The sequence below is a fragment of the Tasmannia lanceolata genome, unplaced genomic scaffold (genome assembly GCF_043159265.1).
Source record: "Tasmannia lanceolata isolate RefF3 unplaced genomic scaffold, GAP_Taslan_0.1 ptg000018l, whole genome shotgun sequence".
Classification (NCBI taxonomy): domain Eukaryota; kingdom Viridiplantae; phylum Streptophyta; class Magnoliopsida; order Canellales; family Winteraceae; genus Tasmannia; species Tasmannia lanceolata.
The window spans coordinates 19,600,878-19,620,579 of NW_027518695.1; the positions used below are offsets into that span (position 1 = coordinate 19,600,878).

Sequence of the window (19,702 nt, forward strand, 5' to 3'; positions counted from 1 at the left end):
AAGGCACTACAGCCTATAGAGAGTGAGGTGCGTAATAAGCATCATGCGTAGTTTAAGGAGAAAAGGATACATCCAATAGAAAAAAAGAAAAGAAAAGGAAATGATATTGGCACTACCATGTTTTAATAATTGCACTAACTCATCTTGTCTTGCATAAGTTCAAGAGCTGTCAAAAGTTGTTCTAGTTCCCAAACAGCTCTCACAAGGCAAATAAAACAGAAAAAACAACCTCAGTTCGTGCATTTATTAAAACGTGGTTGTGCCAATATCATTACCTTAAAAAAATACATATACAAAGAAAAGAGGGAGGACCCATCCGTCATTAATATTATTGTTATACACCCAAATTTACACAGCATTTCATCATCATAGAGAGACAAAAAAAGAAAAGAGAGAGAGAGGGTTTGGAATCCTTCTCACTGTGATTTTTGTGTGTCTTCTGATTCTCCCGGACGTCCGGCGACATAATCTATTAACTCCTCACCGGCATAGTCGCCGGAGGTATCAGATGCCGGAGGAGAAATCCGGCCAAAAAAGACGACGGCGATAAGGAAAAGAGCAGTAGAGAGAAAGAGTGGCCAAAAGTAGGCCAAAATGTTCACAAATCTGGGTGCAAGATAAAAGAGAGAAACAACTAGAATGGAGAAAAGGGCTGCCAATATCAAGTGGAATTTGAACTTCATGAGCTGCTCTAAGACATCCATGGTGGAAAAAATATAGAGATAGAGATGGGTTTTGGAGAATTTTCACAAAGATAGAGATAAGAGAAGGGTTTCTCTAGAGAGACAGAGAGGGGGGGGTGGGATTATTGGAGGTTGCCTTTGTCTAGAGAGATTCTCTTGTGGGAAATGTTTGTTTACAGATTTGGAATAGTAATTACGTACGGTTTTGATTTGTCTTGTTCGTTTTAAAAGAGAGTTGTTTCCCAAACTACCCTTAAACTCTCTATCTTTTTTGAAAATGGGAGGGTTGAGATCATCCCATGGAAAGATGGAGAAAAGGGCTGCCAATATCAAGGTTAATTTTAAGTTAAAGAAGCTATGATACCAAATGGGTAGGCATGGGGGAGGCCCTATCTTTATGTACGGGGAAGCTAAAGGTTTGGAAGGATAAGGAGGTGAAAAGTAAGGCAAAAGGAAAGAAAAGGGATTGATGTAACTAATAATTTTGGGCCCTTATGAAATATGGACCGTTGATTTCACTAGTGATCCGATCTTTGATGGATCTTGAATGATCGACCTTTGGAAGGCATTCTTCCGCCAAAGGGTGGGATTGATTTGATTGACAATCTAGATCACTTGATTGTCGATCCGAGGGTCCCGGATAGTCTGATCGATGATCTAACACTCTTAGCCGTTGATCTGCGCAATCTGGAGGGATGCATGGAAGAAATGGGGAGATGGAGATTACTTTTGGAGGGTTTTTAGAAAGTGAACCAAAGAATAAAGGGCAGTGATAAATCGACCCCCCAAAATGATAAATCGACTCCCCATGTGTCTATCTCTCTCCTCTTTCTCTCTCTAACCCAGAGGAGAGAGAAAGACACATGGGGAGTCGATTTATCATATTTGGGAGTCAATTTATCACTCCCCAAGAATAAATTATAAACTCTTACTAGCTAATTGGAGTACTAAATTAAAGAAAGGAGTGTGATTATCAAATATGGGGGTGTATTTATCAATTATGTAGCCAAGCCAAGCCAATCCTACTTAGTTTGAAACAAGGAAAATGCTACTATCACTCTCCTAAGTCATACTGCACAGGTGGCACACGCAAATGGTGATAGCGCTGCCACAGACTATATAAGTCAATGGGATCAAATGATCCCAACCATCCAATTGGTATTTGACGATCATCCGTGTGCGTGTATGTTAGGGATTGAGGTATAGTATGACGGGCGCGGGTGACAGTAGCACGGCTCTGAAAACAATGTGAAAGACGCTAACAGTGGAGCGCCAAGGGTAAACCGGTCATTTCCAAAAAATTACCGAAGGAATAATTCATTAACTTGTCGGCTGCATGTTCTTTTATTTTGTATTTTTGTGATGAAAATGGAGAGCACATGTGGTCAGCTAGGGTTAGAAGGAAAAATGAATGGATGTGGGCCCACATTTTCTTGACGGTTGAAAGGGGAAGGAATAGATGTGGGCCCACTTTTCTTTTGGGTTAGAAGGCAAAGGAATGGCTGTGGACCCACTTTTCTTGAGGGTTAAAAGGCGAAGGAATGGATGTTGGCCCACTTTTCTTGTGGGTTAAAAGGGAGTGGAAAGGGTGTGGGTCCACTTTTCTTGTGGGTTAAAAGTAGGGGTGCAACTCGGGTCGGGTCGGGTTGGGTCAGGTTGAGGAGGCTAAGGCGAACCCAAACCCAAACCGAGGAACCATTTACTCAACCTGACCCGAGTTCAACCCGACATTTTAAACTTACTAAAATAAAAAATGATAAAAAAATGTTCGATTTCACTCTGGTCGGGTTGCCCAAGCCCTCAACCTGAACCCAAACCGGGTTGATAAAACTCAACCTGAACCCAAACCCAACCCGAGTTGCACCCATGGTTAAAAGGCAAAGGAATGTAAGTGGGCCCATTTTTCTTGTGGGTTAGAAGGCATTGGAATTGAAGTGGACCCACTTTTTTCTTGTGGATTGAGAAATAGGAAAGGCATATGTTCTTTATCCTCTTTTGGATTGATTTAATGGCCAAAAAACCACGAAGGGGATGAATGACAAGCTTTTCTAAAGAAGAATTCTCATCTCCACTTTTCCTTTTTGTATTCTTCTAATAGGGTTTGCTTTGTGCTTAGCTTCTTTAGTAGTGAATGTGAGAGAATGCTTTTGATTTGAAGCATGAGAATTAGGTCATGTTCCTTCTTTCTTTTTGTGTTCCTTTTGGGCACATCTGGCGACCATGAATTTTATTTTTTCATGATAAACCGGCACCTCCATGTGGTGAGAGAAGGGTTGTGTGGGTGAAATGGCTAAAAATCAAGAAACAAAATACAGGAAACTCCTAGTGATAAGTAGGGCCTAAAAATTAGGAAACAAAAACTACACTCAAAATCAGATCACTGTTTCCTGAATTTTTTGCCACTTCTCATCACCAGAGACACTAGTTTCGTTTTTTTTTGTTTCCTGATTTTTAGCCGCTTCACCTTCATCTCCACTTGGAGACACCGATTAATCATGAAAATAAAAACTCATGGTAGTCAAACATGAAACAAGCCATTAGCCCAAAAGCTTATGCTATTATAGTTGATGTTATTTAATCATCTATACTTAAGTCTCCATCTTATGTAACAGTTTATGTAACTAACGTGATGGGATTGTCAAATGCAACTTTGAATGACTTAAGTCTCCATCTTTATATTAGATGAATTGATTCAAACCCTGGCAACTCGATGATCAATTCAATTATGTTTTAAGTCAGATTTGATCGAGCCACATCTAATAAGGCCCTGTTTGTTTTGGATTTTGAGAACAGATTGTGAGTCCGAAACAAATTATTGGAAGTTAAAATGCATTTATTTTTTAGCCAAAACTAATTATTGATTCAAATCTTGGTGTATGCATCTTGTCATCGCATTTTACCACTGCTGGTTAAAACATACGACAAGCTGATTGAGTGATCGCATTTGAGTTTTTCAAACCCATGCAATTTGGAGGGTATTTTTGGAACTCCATGCATGTCATTCTTTGATTGGTTTAGATTAAGGGTGTTTTTGTCTTTTTACTAAGATTGATTTAACCCTTAATTCTAATCCGATCAATGGCCTTGTTTAGTAGGCTGAATTAGGACATCATGAAAACTTGATTAACATTTATTTATTTATAACATACCAAAAGCTGCATTCTTGGGAATTCTGTCCCAAGGTTCATCAAATGAATTTGGGTTATGATTGGAATTTTAGATAAAGATAAGAATATTTTCAGAAAATACTTTTTTCAGGTCTATTTTTTTTCCTAGAAAATGAGGGATTGTAGGCTTGGCATCGATCTCGACCTTCAATTTTGTCAAATTTGCATATCAATCCGTTAAAAAAAATGCTTATTTTAGCATTGGGAATTAATTCTCAAATTTCTCAGTGATCGTAGTCGATCAACACTGTTGGATTGCTTTGATGTGTAGTCAATCATTGGGAATTATCTTTGTTACATATAATTTCCTTCATTTTTCATTGAATATAGAACATCCGTCGTTGAAATACTCAATATGATTGCTCTAGGCTTGATGTTGGCCATTCAAAACTTATGTTATTACATTTAGGGCCCATTTGGATACCTCTCATTTTGTATTTGGATTTGGAATTAAGTTTTGAATACAAATTGAATAGATCCAACAGCTCATGAAGAGGGAGACAAAGAGGGAAGGGGGTACTTCCTATTGGAGGGGAGAGGTTGAAGAGCAAAGAGGGTGAAGAAAATTGCCAGATCTATGGATTTCCAATTTCTTATTTCCACAACAAATTTAGAAATCTGATTTTTTTTCACTGTCAGCTGTTGAATTAGAAATTCAAGAATTTGATCCGATCCAAATTAAAATGTAAAAAGGGCTGGAAATGTGAGAAATCCAAATCAAAATCTTCTCGGCATCCAAACGGGCCTTTAGGGTCTGTTTGGTATGGAGAGGGAAGGCCATTCCACATAGAAAGAGCTTTTCTCATGAAGCTTTCCCCATTCAATCTCTTTCCTATAAAACTAGTTTTAACCATTAGTTTCAACAAATATGAAATGTAAACATTTTGTGAAGAAGTATTTAACCTATTTGGATGTTTGTTACGTGAAAAAAGGAGAATGAACATATAACTTATATCCAATGATGTACTTTGGTCAGTGGGGTAGACATATATCCCAATGAATTATCCATTAATGAGCCAAACGTAGAAGGCTTAATGGCATTACAAATAATAAACCTTAAATGTATAGTAACGAATGATCTACTAGTGGTGCTAAGATAAGAGACCAATGTCCAAAAACTAATGGCCACATAAAAAGTAATGAGTTGTATTCTACAGGGCTCTACATAGAGGGCCTGATGTCTGAAAAGTCAACATACCCCACAAGTATGTAAATCAACTATCTACTAAGGGGCCTAAGATGTAGGGCGCCCCATTAGCAAAAAATTAATGATGCCCACATCTATATTTGTTAGTTATATAATAGTGGGGCATACATAGAGGACCTAGTGGCTAAAAAAAGTAACGATACCCACATGTATACCAATCACTAGTCTATTAGTTGGGCTAAGACCAGCGGGCCCATACTACTGACCAAAAATTAATTGAGTCCATATATAGTCATGACTTACATAGTACTAGTGGGGCCAACATAAAGGATATGATGGCCAAAAATTAAAAATAATTGACCCCACATGTACACTAATCAATGATCTACTACTAGGGTATTGAGAACCCAATGACCAAAAACCAACGGGGACTATCTTTAGTAATAAGTTATATACTATTAGGAGCCTAATGGAAAAAATAATGGACCCATATGTATATTAATTAATTGACGGTAAAAAGCTGGCTCAAATATATCATAACATACTAGATATGAAAAACCATTGAAACCCACATGTTTGGATGTTGCCCAACATTTTTTTTTTCCAGGCAAAAGGAAAGTCGCATCCAAAAGTTTTAAGATAAAAAAAACCTTTAAGGGGCCGTTTGGTTACGCGGATTTTAAAATCCAAGTTTTTAGTTTGAAAACAGTGTAAAAGATGGTTCATGATCAAGCTGCTGCATGCTGTCCTAGCAGCGTTTCTTGGATTTTAAGTGAGAAATTCAGGTTTTAAAAATCTCTCCTGCATCCTGAGATTTCTAAGAGCTGAAAATATGGAGGATCTGCTACTCTCTTGCTGACGGAGAGAAGGGCGAGAAGTCAAAAACGACTGCTAGTCCGCTTCTTCTCTTGTCTCTTAGCTGTAATTTTGAAGAAATCCAGGATTCTAAAATCCGCGTATCCAAACGGCCCCTAAAGATAAAAAATGGCTATTTCTCTTGTCAGATGGAAAAATCTTCCTACAGTGGAAAGTCATTACTGTTGGTGGAATCTGTGGCTGATGGAGATTTAAAATCAAAAGTAGTGATACTTCAAGGCGCGTAATCGCTTTCCTTAAGACAATATTCGCCCCCACCAGTAGTGTGCAACAGGGATCTGCGAATTGCCTCCAAGATACAATGAAGCCTTATAGGATGATCCTACAAATGTCTGATGGCGATTTCCACAAGCAGAATCAAACCCAAAACGCCATTTAAGAATTACAAGCCTTAGAGAAATTCACTAAAACTGTTTCTGCAGTAAATCAGTATTTAGTGTAATGTCTTGTAATAAAACTTATTCTTTAAAACAAGAAAGTAGGGGAATTTCATGAGAGAAAAGTTCAATAATAACTCTATTTAAAAAGACAGATTTTTTGCTCTTTTTATAGAGTCACAGATGTCTTTTCATTAAGGGAAACATCCCTTCAAAACATCTCTTGGATTGGTTTGAATAATAACCATTCGATCGCACATCTTTGCGATTTAAAGGTTTTGGATCATCCGCAAGGTATCCCTTGTGCTTGAGAATCATCCATGACTTTTGGGAAGCAAAATGACACTAAGAAATTCAAATTTGGAAGTCAAAAGTTGTGTCTATTTTTCTCCCAACGGATAGATTTTCGCACTGCCGCGGTCGACCGGGCTACCCGCAGTCGCCCGCCTATAGGCTTCTGTCTCTTTATTTTTTCTCGATCCAAAGAACCGCGGTCGACCAGACCTACCGTAGTCGACCGACCATACTTTTTTGGAAATCGCATATATTTCCAGGTTCCAATCCGCGGTCGCCCGGAAACCCTCGGTCGATCGGCCCTCTCTGAAAATATGTTTTAATTCTCTTTTTATTTTGATAAAATACTTCAAATATTTTGACTTAACCCAAATTTTTTTGAAAATTTCCAACAATTACTGGTGAGACCAAACAAAGATCAGTAGTAAAAACTTAAATATTTTTTTTCCTTTCCACCACTTTCCTGCCAACCAAACAGGGTTAGTTAACAATGGACAAGATAATTTCAAAATAAACTAATCCAAGGACGGTCAATCACAAGAACAACTTAGCTAAGGATTTCTATCCCGCAATAATTAGTTCCAACTAGGGGTGTCAGTGGACCCAGATGGTCCAATGTAAATAGACTAGATTTAAGCATAGTAGTTGAATCCTAACTGTGTACATTGGATTCATATCCTAAGGTCCAAAAAATTTTCGGATCGAATTGTAACAGAGAAGTAAGCCACAAAATCCAATGGAAATTCTTTCCTCTTTCCTTGCCCCATGCCCTAATCCCTAATTATATACAACTAAGTAGGACCTATGACATTCGGATGTGTGGTCCGATTCGAAATGGACTGTGACCCACACTCAGAAAGTACAGCCCGAAACGATAAATAATTTGTACCCTGTAAAGAGAAAGGAACAAATGGTCCCTTTGTGAGTAATGCCAAAAATAATTCAAAACTGAAGGAAGATACTGTAACAAAAGCATGCTCTAGTTCTAGTGTAGTATATATACTGGTTCATCTATGTATAGCAGAATGATCACTATTCCTTAATTGCAAATCAATTGGGATTAATTTAAAGTGGGACCCACAATTTTTCTATGGATTTAAGTATGTATCTGCAGTAGGTAGCCATCTCCTCAGGTTGATCACTTTCAAATTGCGATAAGACGCTGATCATTACACTAATACATTGTTTACCCCCTATCATTCTTCTTAGTGATAAGGCTGTCATTATTGAAATTTGACATATTTCTCACTTTAAGATAATGGGTTTGATTCTTCTTTGCACATGTATCTGTCTCGGGAATTTCTCGAGAAGGGGGGCGTCTCGGGATAATTAAAATCTTTTTGTTATTTTCGGGTTTATATCGAGAAAATTTGGGAAATAAAACATTTTAAATACATAAAAATATTATTTTTTGAACAAGATTAGGAAAACAAATAATATCGTGAATTTATCGGGATATTTTTTGTGATATTTTCTCGTAAAAATTAAATATCAAGATACGTTGGTGTTGGTAATTTTTCAGAATCTCGGAAAAAAATTGGAATTTTATTGTTTTATCAAAAAAACTATAAAATATCACTATCTTTTATAAAATGTGGGAGACATTTGTGACTCTGCTTTGCAATTTCCTTAAGTCTTGTTTAAATGCCTAAAACAAGAAGATCCACTCAATTAGAAAGCAAGAAACTTGGTATTAGCTTTATATCAATGTCATTAGCTTATAATATTCAATGCTAGACATTATATCAGTGGGCCACCTTACTGATATATTTTCCATTTGATGTTTTTGATGTGTTTATATACTTTTGTGGTGGTTTTAGAGGTTTAAGGGGTGTGTTGTTGTTGGTGGGTGTTGGTGTTTTCTGTTTGTCTGGATTCATAAACATCAAACCCTAGATGACCATATGGCAGTGTCAAAAGAGAGAGTATTTCATATTTCAATCATCCTTCCAAGCAAAGATGGTGACTTGTTTGTGTTTGTTCTTTGAAGCCACTTCAACCTCATCCACGATCTCATCTCCCACTTACTAGTTTTCCTCTTGGAATGAATATATCCATTGCTCATAAATGAATGGATTAAGGAGGGTTTCTCGTTTAAGCAATTGAATAAACCAAACAAGAAGCTTTCATTTGATATAGTGACGTCTCTGTCTCTATCTCTTATTTTTTTGGGTGTGGAATTTAGTTTGTAAGGGGTCTTCCTCCAAAATGTTTTAGTAACTGAGAAAATGTATCAAACCCATTAAATCTATCAAATTAATTCACCTTCCAAAGTTCCCCCCCAACTCTCTCTCTCTCTCTGATTTTTTGGGTGTGGAATGTAGTTTGTAAGGGGCCATTCCTCCAAAGTGTCCAAGCAACTGAGAAAATTGGCTCAAACCCCATTGAATTTATCAAATTAACATTCCAAAGTTACATTCTTAATCTTCTGTTTGACTCTCTGCACTATTTTTTCTTTTATATAGAAAAAAACTTGCATGGTATATTTGATCATCAAAAATAGTTTTGTTTCACCTCTAGAGCTAAATTTTAACCTATGGGAAAATGACTTGAATTCATAGAAGTATGGTTGCAAAGCCACCTAAACACCTAGACTAACAGCGACAAAATGGTCATATTTCCTCTCTTTTGTAGACCACATCAACTTGGTTGCTTAATGGGTAAATTGATAGTCTTGTCCCCATCAAGAGATTTTCACAAGTTTCTAGAGGTGCAGACTAAGCTCCTATCACCACTAGTGCAGGTTAGCATAAACACCAAACTATGACAAAAATATCCACCTTCTAAATTACATTTGCTTTGGAAATTAATAATCATCTCTACAAACTAATACACCAAAGCTCAGCATATAAACCGCGCCTACCGTCCAATTTGTGTGCAATCCGATTGATCCAGACCGCCCAATTGATGGCACTATAGCCTAAAAATAAGACCAATCAGATTTTTCTAAATATCCAATAATTAAACTGTTTTCATTGTTCAACTAAAGTCATAAACACCGGGACTCGCATTAATCTGATCATTAGATCATTCAGTATGACCTTGAAGCTATCACATATACAAGATGGCCAATCGATCAACCAAATGTTAGGGAGTTTACATACTGAGCTTCGGTGTATAGGTTTCATCATCGATGCTAACAATCAAATTTGGGGTCCCACATGGTAACAAGTATGTGTAATCTAGACCATTGATCTTGTAGAGACCCAAATGAGGCCATATCGATTGAGGGGCTAGGATCGTCCTATCAACCCGCTGTCAATAGCATTTGTCTGGACTTGTGGTTGCGGGTCGGATCAATGGATCCGATCACTTACTCATGACACAAATGGGGTCCAAAAATATTGTTAGGAAGGACCCTTTTTTTAAAGCATTTTTCCATAAGTTTGTACACATAGCCATGGTCTTGAATTTAATAGTTAGTTTAATACAAAGAGAGCAATAGCCATGGGTCTTGAATTTAAAAGCTACTTTAATTAATATAAAGAAGGTTTAACCTACAATGCAAGAGATAGAAATCATAAGTTTTTAACAATGCAAGGTAGTTTAAAAAGACAATCTTTCAGAACCGTTGGAAAAGGGAGTCAGTAGAGACCCGTTTTTTATTTAGTTGTAGTTGATATAATACACATTCTGCTGATGAAAAAATATAATACTAGGATTAGTATGAGAGAAGCCGGCTAGCCGGCTTTTGCTTCACAGCAAGGGAACTCTCTCCCTCTATTTGCGGTCAATTCCTTACAAAATGGGCTCTTCTCTACAAGACTCATGTCTTAAATTCCTCAAAAAACCTGGGTTTTGGTTGTTGGGTTGGTTTGTTCTGTTGGGAAGAGGAGTTTTACACACAAAAAAATGGTGGGTTTTGAGGAATATGTTGAGGAGGAGCTCCATTTTTCTTCCTCAGACCCAGTTGTGATTGAACTCAACCGTTTGCAAAATCAGCTCAAAGGTATACTGTATACATCTTTGCTCTTTTTTTTCTTGTTCTTTGCTTGTTTTTCTATTTGTTAGGGTGAATTCTTTGTGTTATGTAAGGAGTGTAGCTGGGTTTCTCTTGTGCTCTTTTGTTTCTTTTAGTCAAGGAACTTTCTGGGTTTGCTGTACAGTTTTAGAGAACTGATAAATTTGCCAACCCCCTTTTTTTTACTTGGGACAGCCCCTTCTAGTGTATTTATGGCTACTCTTTTACACTAAAGGGGGCTGTTCCAAGTAAAAAAAAGGGGTGAATTATTGAGGCTCTAATGCTTATTTAAATTTATATGAGTGTTGGTTATATTAATCCAAAGAAAAATAATGAAGATTTTCAGTTCAATTGGCAGAAGTGCTCCTTCATTTTGTGTGTGTGTTTGTTTGTTTTTTTATTTTTTTGAAGTGTGTGTGTGTGGTGTGTGTGTGGGCTTTGTGTAGCAGTTGGGTTTCTCTTTTCTCTTTTGCTTGTTTTACCCTTGAAATTTTACTGGGGTTTGAATATGTTTTGCTCTTTGATTTGTTGGTAGCTTTAATAGTGAGAGTAGAGGTTTTTCAGTACATCATACAATAGCCAGAAGTGCTCTTTCATTTTGTTTGTGTTTGTATTTTTGTGTGTGTGTGTGTGTGCGCGTGTGCGCGCACGCTCTGTTTTATACATTAAGTAGCAGTTGCATTTCTCTGTTCTCTTCTGCTTGTTTTAATCTTGAAATTTTATTGGGTTTTGTATATATTTCGCTATTTGGTTTGTTGGGGGCTTTAATTCTGAGAGTATAGGTTTGTTTGTAGATCAGACAGTTAATTTCTCACTTTCGTTTCGTTTGTCTGTTTGCTTCTGTGGTTTATTTTATACATGAAGTGGCAATTGAGTTTCTGCTCTTTGCTTTGGCTTCTTTTTTTCTTTTTTTTTGAAGTTCTTCTGCAATTATTTTTTATAATTTAGGTTGATATTGCCTTTAATCCTGATATAGTTTTTAATAGAATATTTGGTTATCTTTATAAAGAGGTGGAAGAGGTGTTCTAGTTCAACAGGCAGAAATACTCTTTGTTTCATTTTGCTTGCTTGCTTATTTTTTCTGTCTTATGATAAAGTGGCAATTGGGTTCCCCTTTTCATCTTTTTCTTCTTCTTTTTTCATGGGATTTTACTGGCTTTCCTGTGGTTATGTCTTACAATTTGGTTTCATGGTGTCATAATGTTTCACTAAGTTTAGATAGAGCATTAGTAATTAGTTATCTTAATACCAAGTAGAGAAGAGGTTTTCAGCACAACAGGCAGAAATTGTTTTATTATTTTCCTTGGATTGGGAATTTTTTTTCCTGTTTTCTGAATCTCTTCTGAAAGAATTCTAGAGCCTTGATGACATTTTAAGTTGTTAAATATTTATTTATTTATTTACTATGAGCTAGTTAAACTGGGATCAAACCTGCAAGATGTGATATGAAGCAACTAGTTTGAATTAAGTGTTTCTTGTTTTCTTAATGCCATCATGATCAGTTTGAATGAAGTGTCGCTTGTTTTCTCAATGTCATCAAGAAAAGGCATTAGGATAACATCGGGCTTCTTTCAACTCTGTGATTCCTTGTGCTTTCGGTGATTCAAATTCATAATTCGGGTTAATGGTGGCACTAATTAGCTAGTTATGATGTCTGATCCTGTATTAGTTAGAACACTGGATTTCTTAACATCAAATAATATATTGTATTTCGTATTAGTTAAAACTTTCCTGATATGTAACACACACGCCCCCCCCCCCCCCCCCCCCCCCCCCCACACACACACACACACACACACTAGTTTTCTTTCCTTTTTCTTTTACTTTTCATAACGTGTTCTCACAAATTTGATTACAATATTGAGAGGGGAATAGGGCTTTTGATTGATTGGATGGGTTTATGTTGAAGGGATGGTAATCAATATACAGAGTTTGATTTGCAGTGAGTCTAAGCTAGGGGAGTATTTTAAAATTCTGATTATTGTCTTCATGTAAATGATTCTTGCTATGGGTTAAAAGATTTCGGTCTATACATGAAGAGATTTTGCAGAATTTGTAGGACCCCTCTGCTGACATTGCCTCACTCTCTGGCATGATAGCAAAACTTCATGCTGCTTTGTAGACAATAGAGTTTCTATCCAGCAGAAATAAAGAAATCCAAACACAAGTACATTTTCACATAATAAATATACGGTGAGATCCAATCAAGGCTGAGATCTTCCTAGATGAGGAGCACAAAGGCCAATCAAGGCTGAGATCATCTAATCACAAATTTTCATTTGATGGAAACCAAACAATAGATCAAACCTTTTCTTTATAGAAGAAGCTCTTATATTTCCGCTCTTAACTCAACTAACTCATAAGCCTTATCTAAGATAGATACACTTATCCATATGTATTACCCTATCTTACTAAAATCTTTAAAGTGGAGAATACAGAGGAAATATAAAAATTCTAATTAACCAAAGAAAATGACCATGGATATGTTGTCGAGAATGAACTTGAGGGTTTCGGATTATACTAATAAATAAGTAATTGCGGTAGTTGTCGAGGCACGAATATGAATTTGTTGTCCTTAAGGCAAATCTTGCCCCCACTATGAGGAATCATTGGTGCAGATAGGTTGTCTAGCATATGCCTCTCAGATTAAATGTCCTCTATCCTATTTTAATGAGAGGTCTTGAGATTTAGCCCAAATCTCATAGGAAGCAACCATGTTTTCACACTAACATAGGTTTATTTATCAGGAGTGCCTTTTCCACATAAATTTGCTTGTTGTCAATGTAATTTTCACTTGTGTTACACTGTATCATAGCGAGTAATTGTGAATCTTTAGGTATTTCTGGTCCTGTCATTAAGTTTCTTCCGAAATCATCGTGATAGAAAGTATAAAATTGTACCATAGTTTTTAGAGTGGGAAGCGAGTGCTAGAAGTGAAAAGCTCTTATCGAACATAAAGAGGAAATATGTGGTAAGCATCATGATAAGTCAACATGAAGCATGTAATAAGCCTCTTTGGAAGCAAACGAGACGTGTACAAAAAAGAGAGAGTTGATAGTTATAGAAAGTTAGGAAGGGTTAATGTAAGGGTTATATGTGAATTTTTAAAGTTTTAAATGCAATTTTTTTAAATACACTTCTTCGACATTATCAAAGAAGTAAACAACTCTTTTTAGAAAAAAACAATCAACTCAACATGAATTGTACTCTTAATTAAGAGAAAGTGTGTAGGAAGCGCACCTCCCCCTAAATTTCGGAAGAGAGAAGAATTAAGTTTCTGAAGCGAGCTTTCATGGAAGCGAGCTTCCTACTCAACTAGGAAGCTTTCAGTAAACTATGGATTGTACTTTTTTTTTCCATTGCATAACATAAATAATATTTTTAACTCACACCTTCATTTCATTTTTCATTTGAAACATTTCCATATGCCTTGTACTCTATCCCAGGTAAAGACAGGGAGCTTGGAATTGCCCAGAGTGAAATAAAGGCCTTGAGAGCAACAGAACTTCTGAAAGAAAAAGCAGTTGAAGAGGTAATTGATATATGCACACTCATGTATGTATGTGTTATTGTACACACATGCTTAATGGTGCACGCCGACAGGCAAACATGCCACAGCATGCCTACGTGCCCACACATCCGCAACACACTTTATAAATAAAGAGTTATGTTTCTTATATACATCTCACTTCTATTATCTATCAACCCTACCAAATTTGCTTTATGATTATTTTTCCAGGTCAGTAATGAATTGAATAAATTGGACGAGAAGCTCCGAGTAACTGAGAATCTTCTTGAACACAAGGTGCCTTGTTCTGTTTATTTAGATTGTTATGTGTTTGAAAATTTTCTCCATTAACACAAGATAAGTAGTATTTTCAACATTCACATTTGATGAATTGCAGAATCTTGAAATCAAGAAATTAATCAATGAGAAGAAAGAGGCATTGGCTGCACAATTTGCTGCAGAAGCAGCTCTCAGAAGGGTTCATGCAACTCAAAAGGATGAGGAGTTTGTTCCAGTAGAGGCCGTTATTGCACCTCTTGAATCCAACATTAAATTGTATAAAAATGAGGTATGTAGATGAAAATTTTCTGACGGTTTGTCTAAATAATACAAAAATCATGGTCCAATGCCTAATTCCTTGGACTCCTTATGTAACAGGCTCAGGTTTTTTTTTTTTTTGGCAGATTGCAATGCTACAGGAAGATAAGAAGGCTTTGGAACGTCTCACTAAGTCAAAAGAGGTGGCACTATTTGAAGCTGAAAAGATATTGAAAAGTGCTCTGGAACGGGCATTGATAGTAGAGGAAGTTCATAACCAGAATTTTGAGTTAAAGAGACAAATTGAGATCTGCCAGGTACAATCTCAGGTTCTCAGATGATTATGTTTTGTAATTAATGTGTTTAGAAATTGATATATTCACCCCTTTGAACATGTCTGATGATCCAGGAAGAAAATAAAATTCTTGATAAAACTAATCGTCAAAAGGTTGTAGAGGTCGAGAAGCTTAGCCAAACGATTCGTGAACTTGAGGAATGTATTCTTGCCAGTGGTGCTGCTGCCAATGCCGTTCGCGCTTATCAGCGTCAGGTTTCTGAATTAAATGTAAGACGTCGTCCCATATATGATTAAGAATGTCATTTTTTAATTAAGAAGACCGTTATGTTAAAGTATAAAAGATTAAATAACGCCATCTCCAACAGCTTAAGCTTTTGGATTAATTGGTTGTTTAATGGTATCAGAGCGAAGGTCCTGGGTTCAAAACTCCTTGATATTAAAAATCCACATGTAATGGCCAACCCAAAAGAGGGGCCGCATGTGCCGCGTGTAGGCGAACCCTAAAAAAGAGGGGCCACACTTGAGGGGGAGTGTTAAAGTATAAAAGATTTAGTAACGCCATCTCTAATGTCTTAAGCTTATGGAGTAATTGGTAGTTTCACACGTTATAATATTGTCAGATCTATCATTTTCATGGGGCGTATAATCCATGATTGTTTGCTAACCTTATTCATACTGGCATTGAAAACCCAAGGGCTCTGATACCATGTTGCATGACAGATGGGAATAGAGAAGAATGAGAGAGAGAGAGAGAGAGAGAGTCGTATGTGTCCTTAACCAATTTATATGTGTGTATATGTGTGTGTGTGTGTGTGTGTGTGTAGAATGACTAATATACCCTCAATACATCCAAAAATACTCAATGTTGTAGGAAGAGAAGAGGACCCTTGAGAGGGAGCTGGCAAGAGTTAAAGTTTCTGCAAATCGAGTCGCAGCTGTGGTAGCAAATGAATGGAAGGAAGACAATGAGAAAGTCATGCCTGTTAAGCAATGGCTGGAAGAGCGAAGGTTCATGCAGGTACTACTTTTTTGCTGAAAACCTTTTGATCCCCCTCTAATTTTCTTACACAGAAATTCACCATGTAATTTTGAAAATTCAAAATTCTCTTGATTTGTTCAAATTATGAGGGACGGGAACCTTCATTTTTGTCCATTGCCCAAAATATAGTTAGGCAAGTTGCAAAACTTTTATCTTACCTTCTTGCTAAAAATAGTACTGGATAGGAGAAGTGCCAAACACTAAATAAAGATCATTTTTTTCTTTCTATTTTTATGAATCATGAAGTGCCCAGGGAAGTATCAAGGCAAAATTCCATTACAGCAAATTTTTCATGGATAGTAAAATCTTCGAACTTTTTCTACATTTGAGGTATATATGCTTAAAAATGTATTGCATCTGTAGGGGGAGATGCAACGATTAAGGGAGAAGCTAGCTTTGTCAGAGAGAACAACTAAGGCCGAAGCACAAATCAAAGTATGAAAAGTGAATGCTTTTTTTCTTGTCAGATATTTGTACTTTTGTTTTCATTACCACCAGCCTTTTGATTTCTTCATTCGTGCAAATTTCATCTCCACTAGGATAAACTGAGGTTGAGGCTAAAGACATTGGAAGAAGGTTTAAAGCACGTATCTAGTTTCTCAGTTAATACCAACGCATCTCCGAAATCTCAACAAACCGAAAATTCCAAGCATATCTTGGGATTCCTTTCAAATAATGAGGGACAAAGGAAGAGATCAGCATCTCAGCAAAGGGGTTCTCTCACGAACAATAAAAGCTATGTGTTGAAGCAGCCGAGTGTGGCCTTTGAAACTGAGAATGCCACGGGAAATCTCAAACGAGTAAATAGCTTGAAAATGAAATATGTAGCTGGAGAAAATATGGTAAGAAATAATTTATCGGCTACTAGAAGTAAATTTCTTGATAATGGTGGAAAAGAGAATGCGGAAAGCAAGGTGAACTCAGATGTGAATGGCACTGATTTTATTCATGGTGAAGTAGAAATTTCGGAAGAAACAAAAACCAAGGGTGTTAATGATGTGGACATTCAAAATAAGGGAAGTTTGGATGTTGAAAATGAAGATTCTGTTTCCGGTTTTTTGTACGACAGGCTACAAAAGGAGGTTATCAATTTAAGAAAATCATGTGTGGTTAAAGATGGGATTTTGAATGCTAACGATGAAGAAATAAAGGTAAGGAATTGCAAGTTTTTTTTCAAGGAACATATTTTTCAGTAGTGACTCTCTCTCTCTATCTCTCATAAGTTTCATGTGCTTGCATTCCTTCTCTAAACAGATGCTCCTAAGGAAGATTGATGCATTAACAAAGGCCATGGAAATAGAGTCGAGGAAGATGAAGAGAGAAGCGGCCACTAAAGAAAAGGATGTAATGTTGGCTGAGGTAGAGGAAAATAAACAGAGGAGCAGAACCATGACTAAAAGGTTAGTAGATTATTCAGCCACTTCTATTGCATCAAGCCGTCCTTTATTCTGCTTACGTACTGTCTAGAAATGAAAATAAACTGAATTCTTCCACTGTGTATTTTTTATAAACCATAACAAATTTAGGCATATCAGTTTGCCTACGGATTGGCTTTCTAATGTCCTATGGTGGTTACACCAAATTGGAGGATCTTGTCTATCACAATAGTTAGAGAATTTTGTCCTTGAAGTTGGATGTCCAATGAGGAGCAAATTTGAGCCCCAACAACTTAAAAATTCTCCCAAAATTAATGTACACTCTTAAGGATATTTAGCCTCTCAAATTATAATCTTTCATCTTTGTATATTTATATCGATCAACTCCTATTATTCAGTAAGCCCCACATCAATGTTCCAAACACAACTAGTCTCTTTTTTATTCACCATTGGATTTTTCAAAACACCAATTTCTGAAAATTTTCATCTGTGTCCTGAGACAATAATTCAATTCCATAATTCCCATTGGACCTCTATTTGACTTGATTTCCATGTTGTTCATGATTTGACCCTTTTGAGCTTTCTTAAGCTCTTAATTAGCTATCTGCCCTTCCCATTTTTGAAAATAACCAATCAACCTTTTTGGGATTTATGGGATCTTGAAATTTCTCAAAACCCTATGAATCCAGCCCCTTATGCCATTATCTCCATCTTTAACCAAAATCCCCCAAGCCATAATTCACCTTTTTATATACACCTTGGATCAGACCTGATCCAAGGGCTGCCCCATCCACAAGTCTCTCTTAAAAATCCTAGCCATCCCATGTGCTTAGTTAATCTTGAACCTTGCTTGAGACCTATTCCAACGTCTCAAAACTTGTAGGATAATAATAACGAAAACCTACTCTCCTTTGTTTAACTACAACCTTTAAATCCCTGCATGATCCTAGCCTTCCATGCATGCAAATTACCAAGTGGCACCAATCCAAGCCCCTTGCTTAATAGCCTAATTGCACCAACCCATCTCCTACATCTAATAGGATCATCTTCAAACTCTTTTCCATCTAATAGGATATTCTTCAAACTCTCCTCTACACTAGGGATCAAGGCCCTAAAGAACTGGGAAGAATTTTTATTTTTTTTTTAAAAGGAAAAGAACCGAGAAGAATGATCACCCTCTTTTGGAGGATATCTCAAAAGGAACTTTGGTTGCTTTGCTTACTCTCCATTTCCTCTCAGTAAAAGCCTTTTACTAGCATAGATTGAGGACACAAAGTGCTGGGTTCTTTGTAGCATTGAGAAAAAGGAAAATTTTCTGATTAGCCTTCCAAAGTATTTTTCTGGTTAATGCCCGTGATGTGAGTTGGCACTGAAATTTCATGGGTACATCTGAAAAGGGCTCTATTGAGTGGGGAGTGCAGGAAACTCTTTTTTGTTTTTTTGATGTTATAAATCTAATGAAAAACTCTTTCCATTTTTTCTCTTGAAATGAGGAAGATTTCTTGCTTAATTGAGCTAAACTTCAGCCAGGAAATAAATTATTTTGATGTTTGTGATTTCTGTCCATCACTTTGCAAACTTATGGCAGACTTTGAAGAGACCAACAACTATTTCAATGTTCTTAAGTAATATCTTGAACTCAAAATGTGAATGGTTTTTCTGTTCTTTTAACTTTCTGTATAGTAGTTTTGTATGTGTTACACTCCATCATATTTGTATTTGAATGGGAAGCATTTAAATTGGTGATATTTCTTAATTTTCACATGGGTGCATCTCTACAGGGCCGCGAAATATCTCGAAGCCTCAGTAAATTCAAGAAGTTAAATCTTCATGAGTTTCTTCTGTATATATTGGAAAAGGTTGGTGATGGTTGTGACTTAAATAGATGAATGTAAATTCAGGGAACTCAGAATTTGTTGATAGTATTGAATTTGATGAATAAAGCCAATGTAACTTTGTATATAAAGTGTTTGTTTGGAGTTCTCCTTAGCTTTCAGATGATGAATGGATTACTATTGGATTTTTTTATTTTTCACTTATAAAAAAAGAGGAAAAGGGTTTTCAGCATTTGAATAACATGGTTGTGCGGATATCATTTTCCTATATATTTTAGGCAATTTCTCAAAAGCACCTTTGCAGCCCCTCTTTTTCAGGAGAGATGTGCCACCTCATATGAATTAAATGAATAAGACATTCAGCTATGAGGTGGCTCTTCTCTCTTGAAAAAGAAGGGCAGTGAAATGGTCATACATGAAAATTGCTTAGACATTCCCAATAAATATTCCATAAGAAAATGATATTGGCACTCCCTTTTCTGGTAAGGACACCCCTTGTTTTGATAACCATACTCCTCACGTTATAAAAACATGGGTCTAACTGGCAGGTGATAGGTTTTTTGTGAATTGTAATAGCCTTCAACAGCGAATAAGAAAAGTGGAA

General features: G+C 36.6%; 1 protein-coding gene across 1 annotated transcript; it reads left to right on the forward strand.

Moving 5' to 3' along the window:
* The first annotated feature begins 10,127 nt into the window (after window positions 1–10,127).
* On the forward strand, window positions 10,128–19,240 carry MAP70-5 (microtubule-associated proteins 70-5). The gene is made up of 11 exons (XM_077360896.1): window positions 10,128–10,493; window positions 13,952–14,037; window positions 14,245–14,310; window positions 14,411–14,581; window positions 14,697–14,867; window positions 14,960–15,115; window positions 15,720–15,866; window positions 16,251–16,322; window positions 16,427–17,038; window positions 17,142–17,287; window positions 19,045–19,240. The coding sequence occupies exons 1-11, from the start codon at window positions 10,397–10,399 to the stop codon at window positions 19,085–19,087; spliced, it is 1,767 nt and encodes a 588-aa protein (XP_077217011.1). The 5' UTR covers window positions 10,128–10,396; the 3' UTR covers window positions 19,088–19,240.
* The last annotated feature ends 462 nt before the right edge of the window (window positions 19,241–19,702 follow it).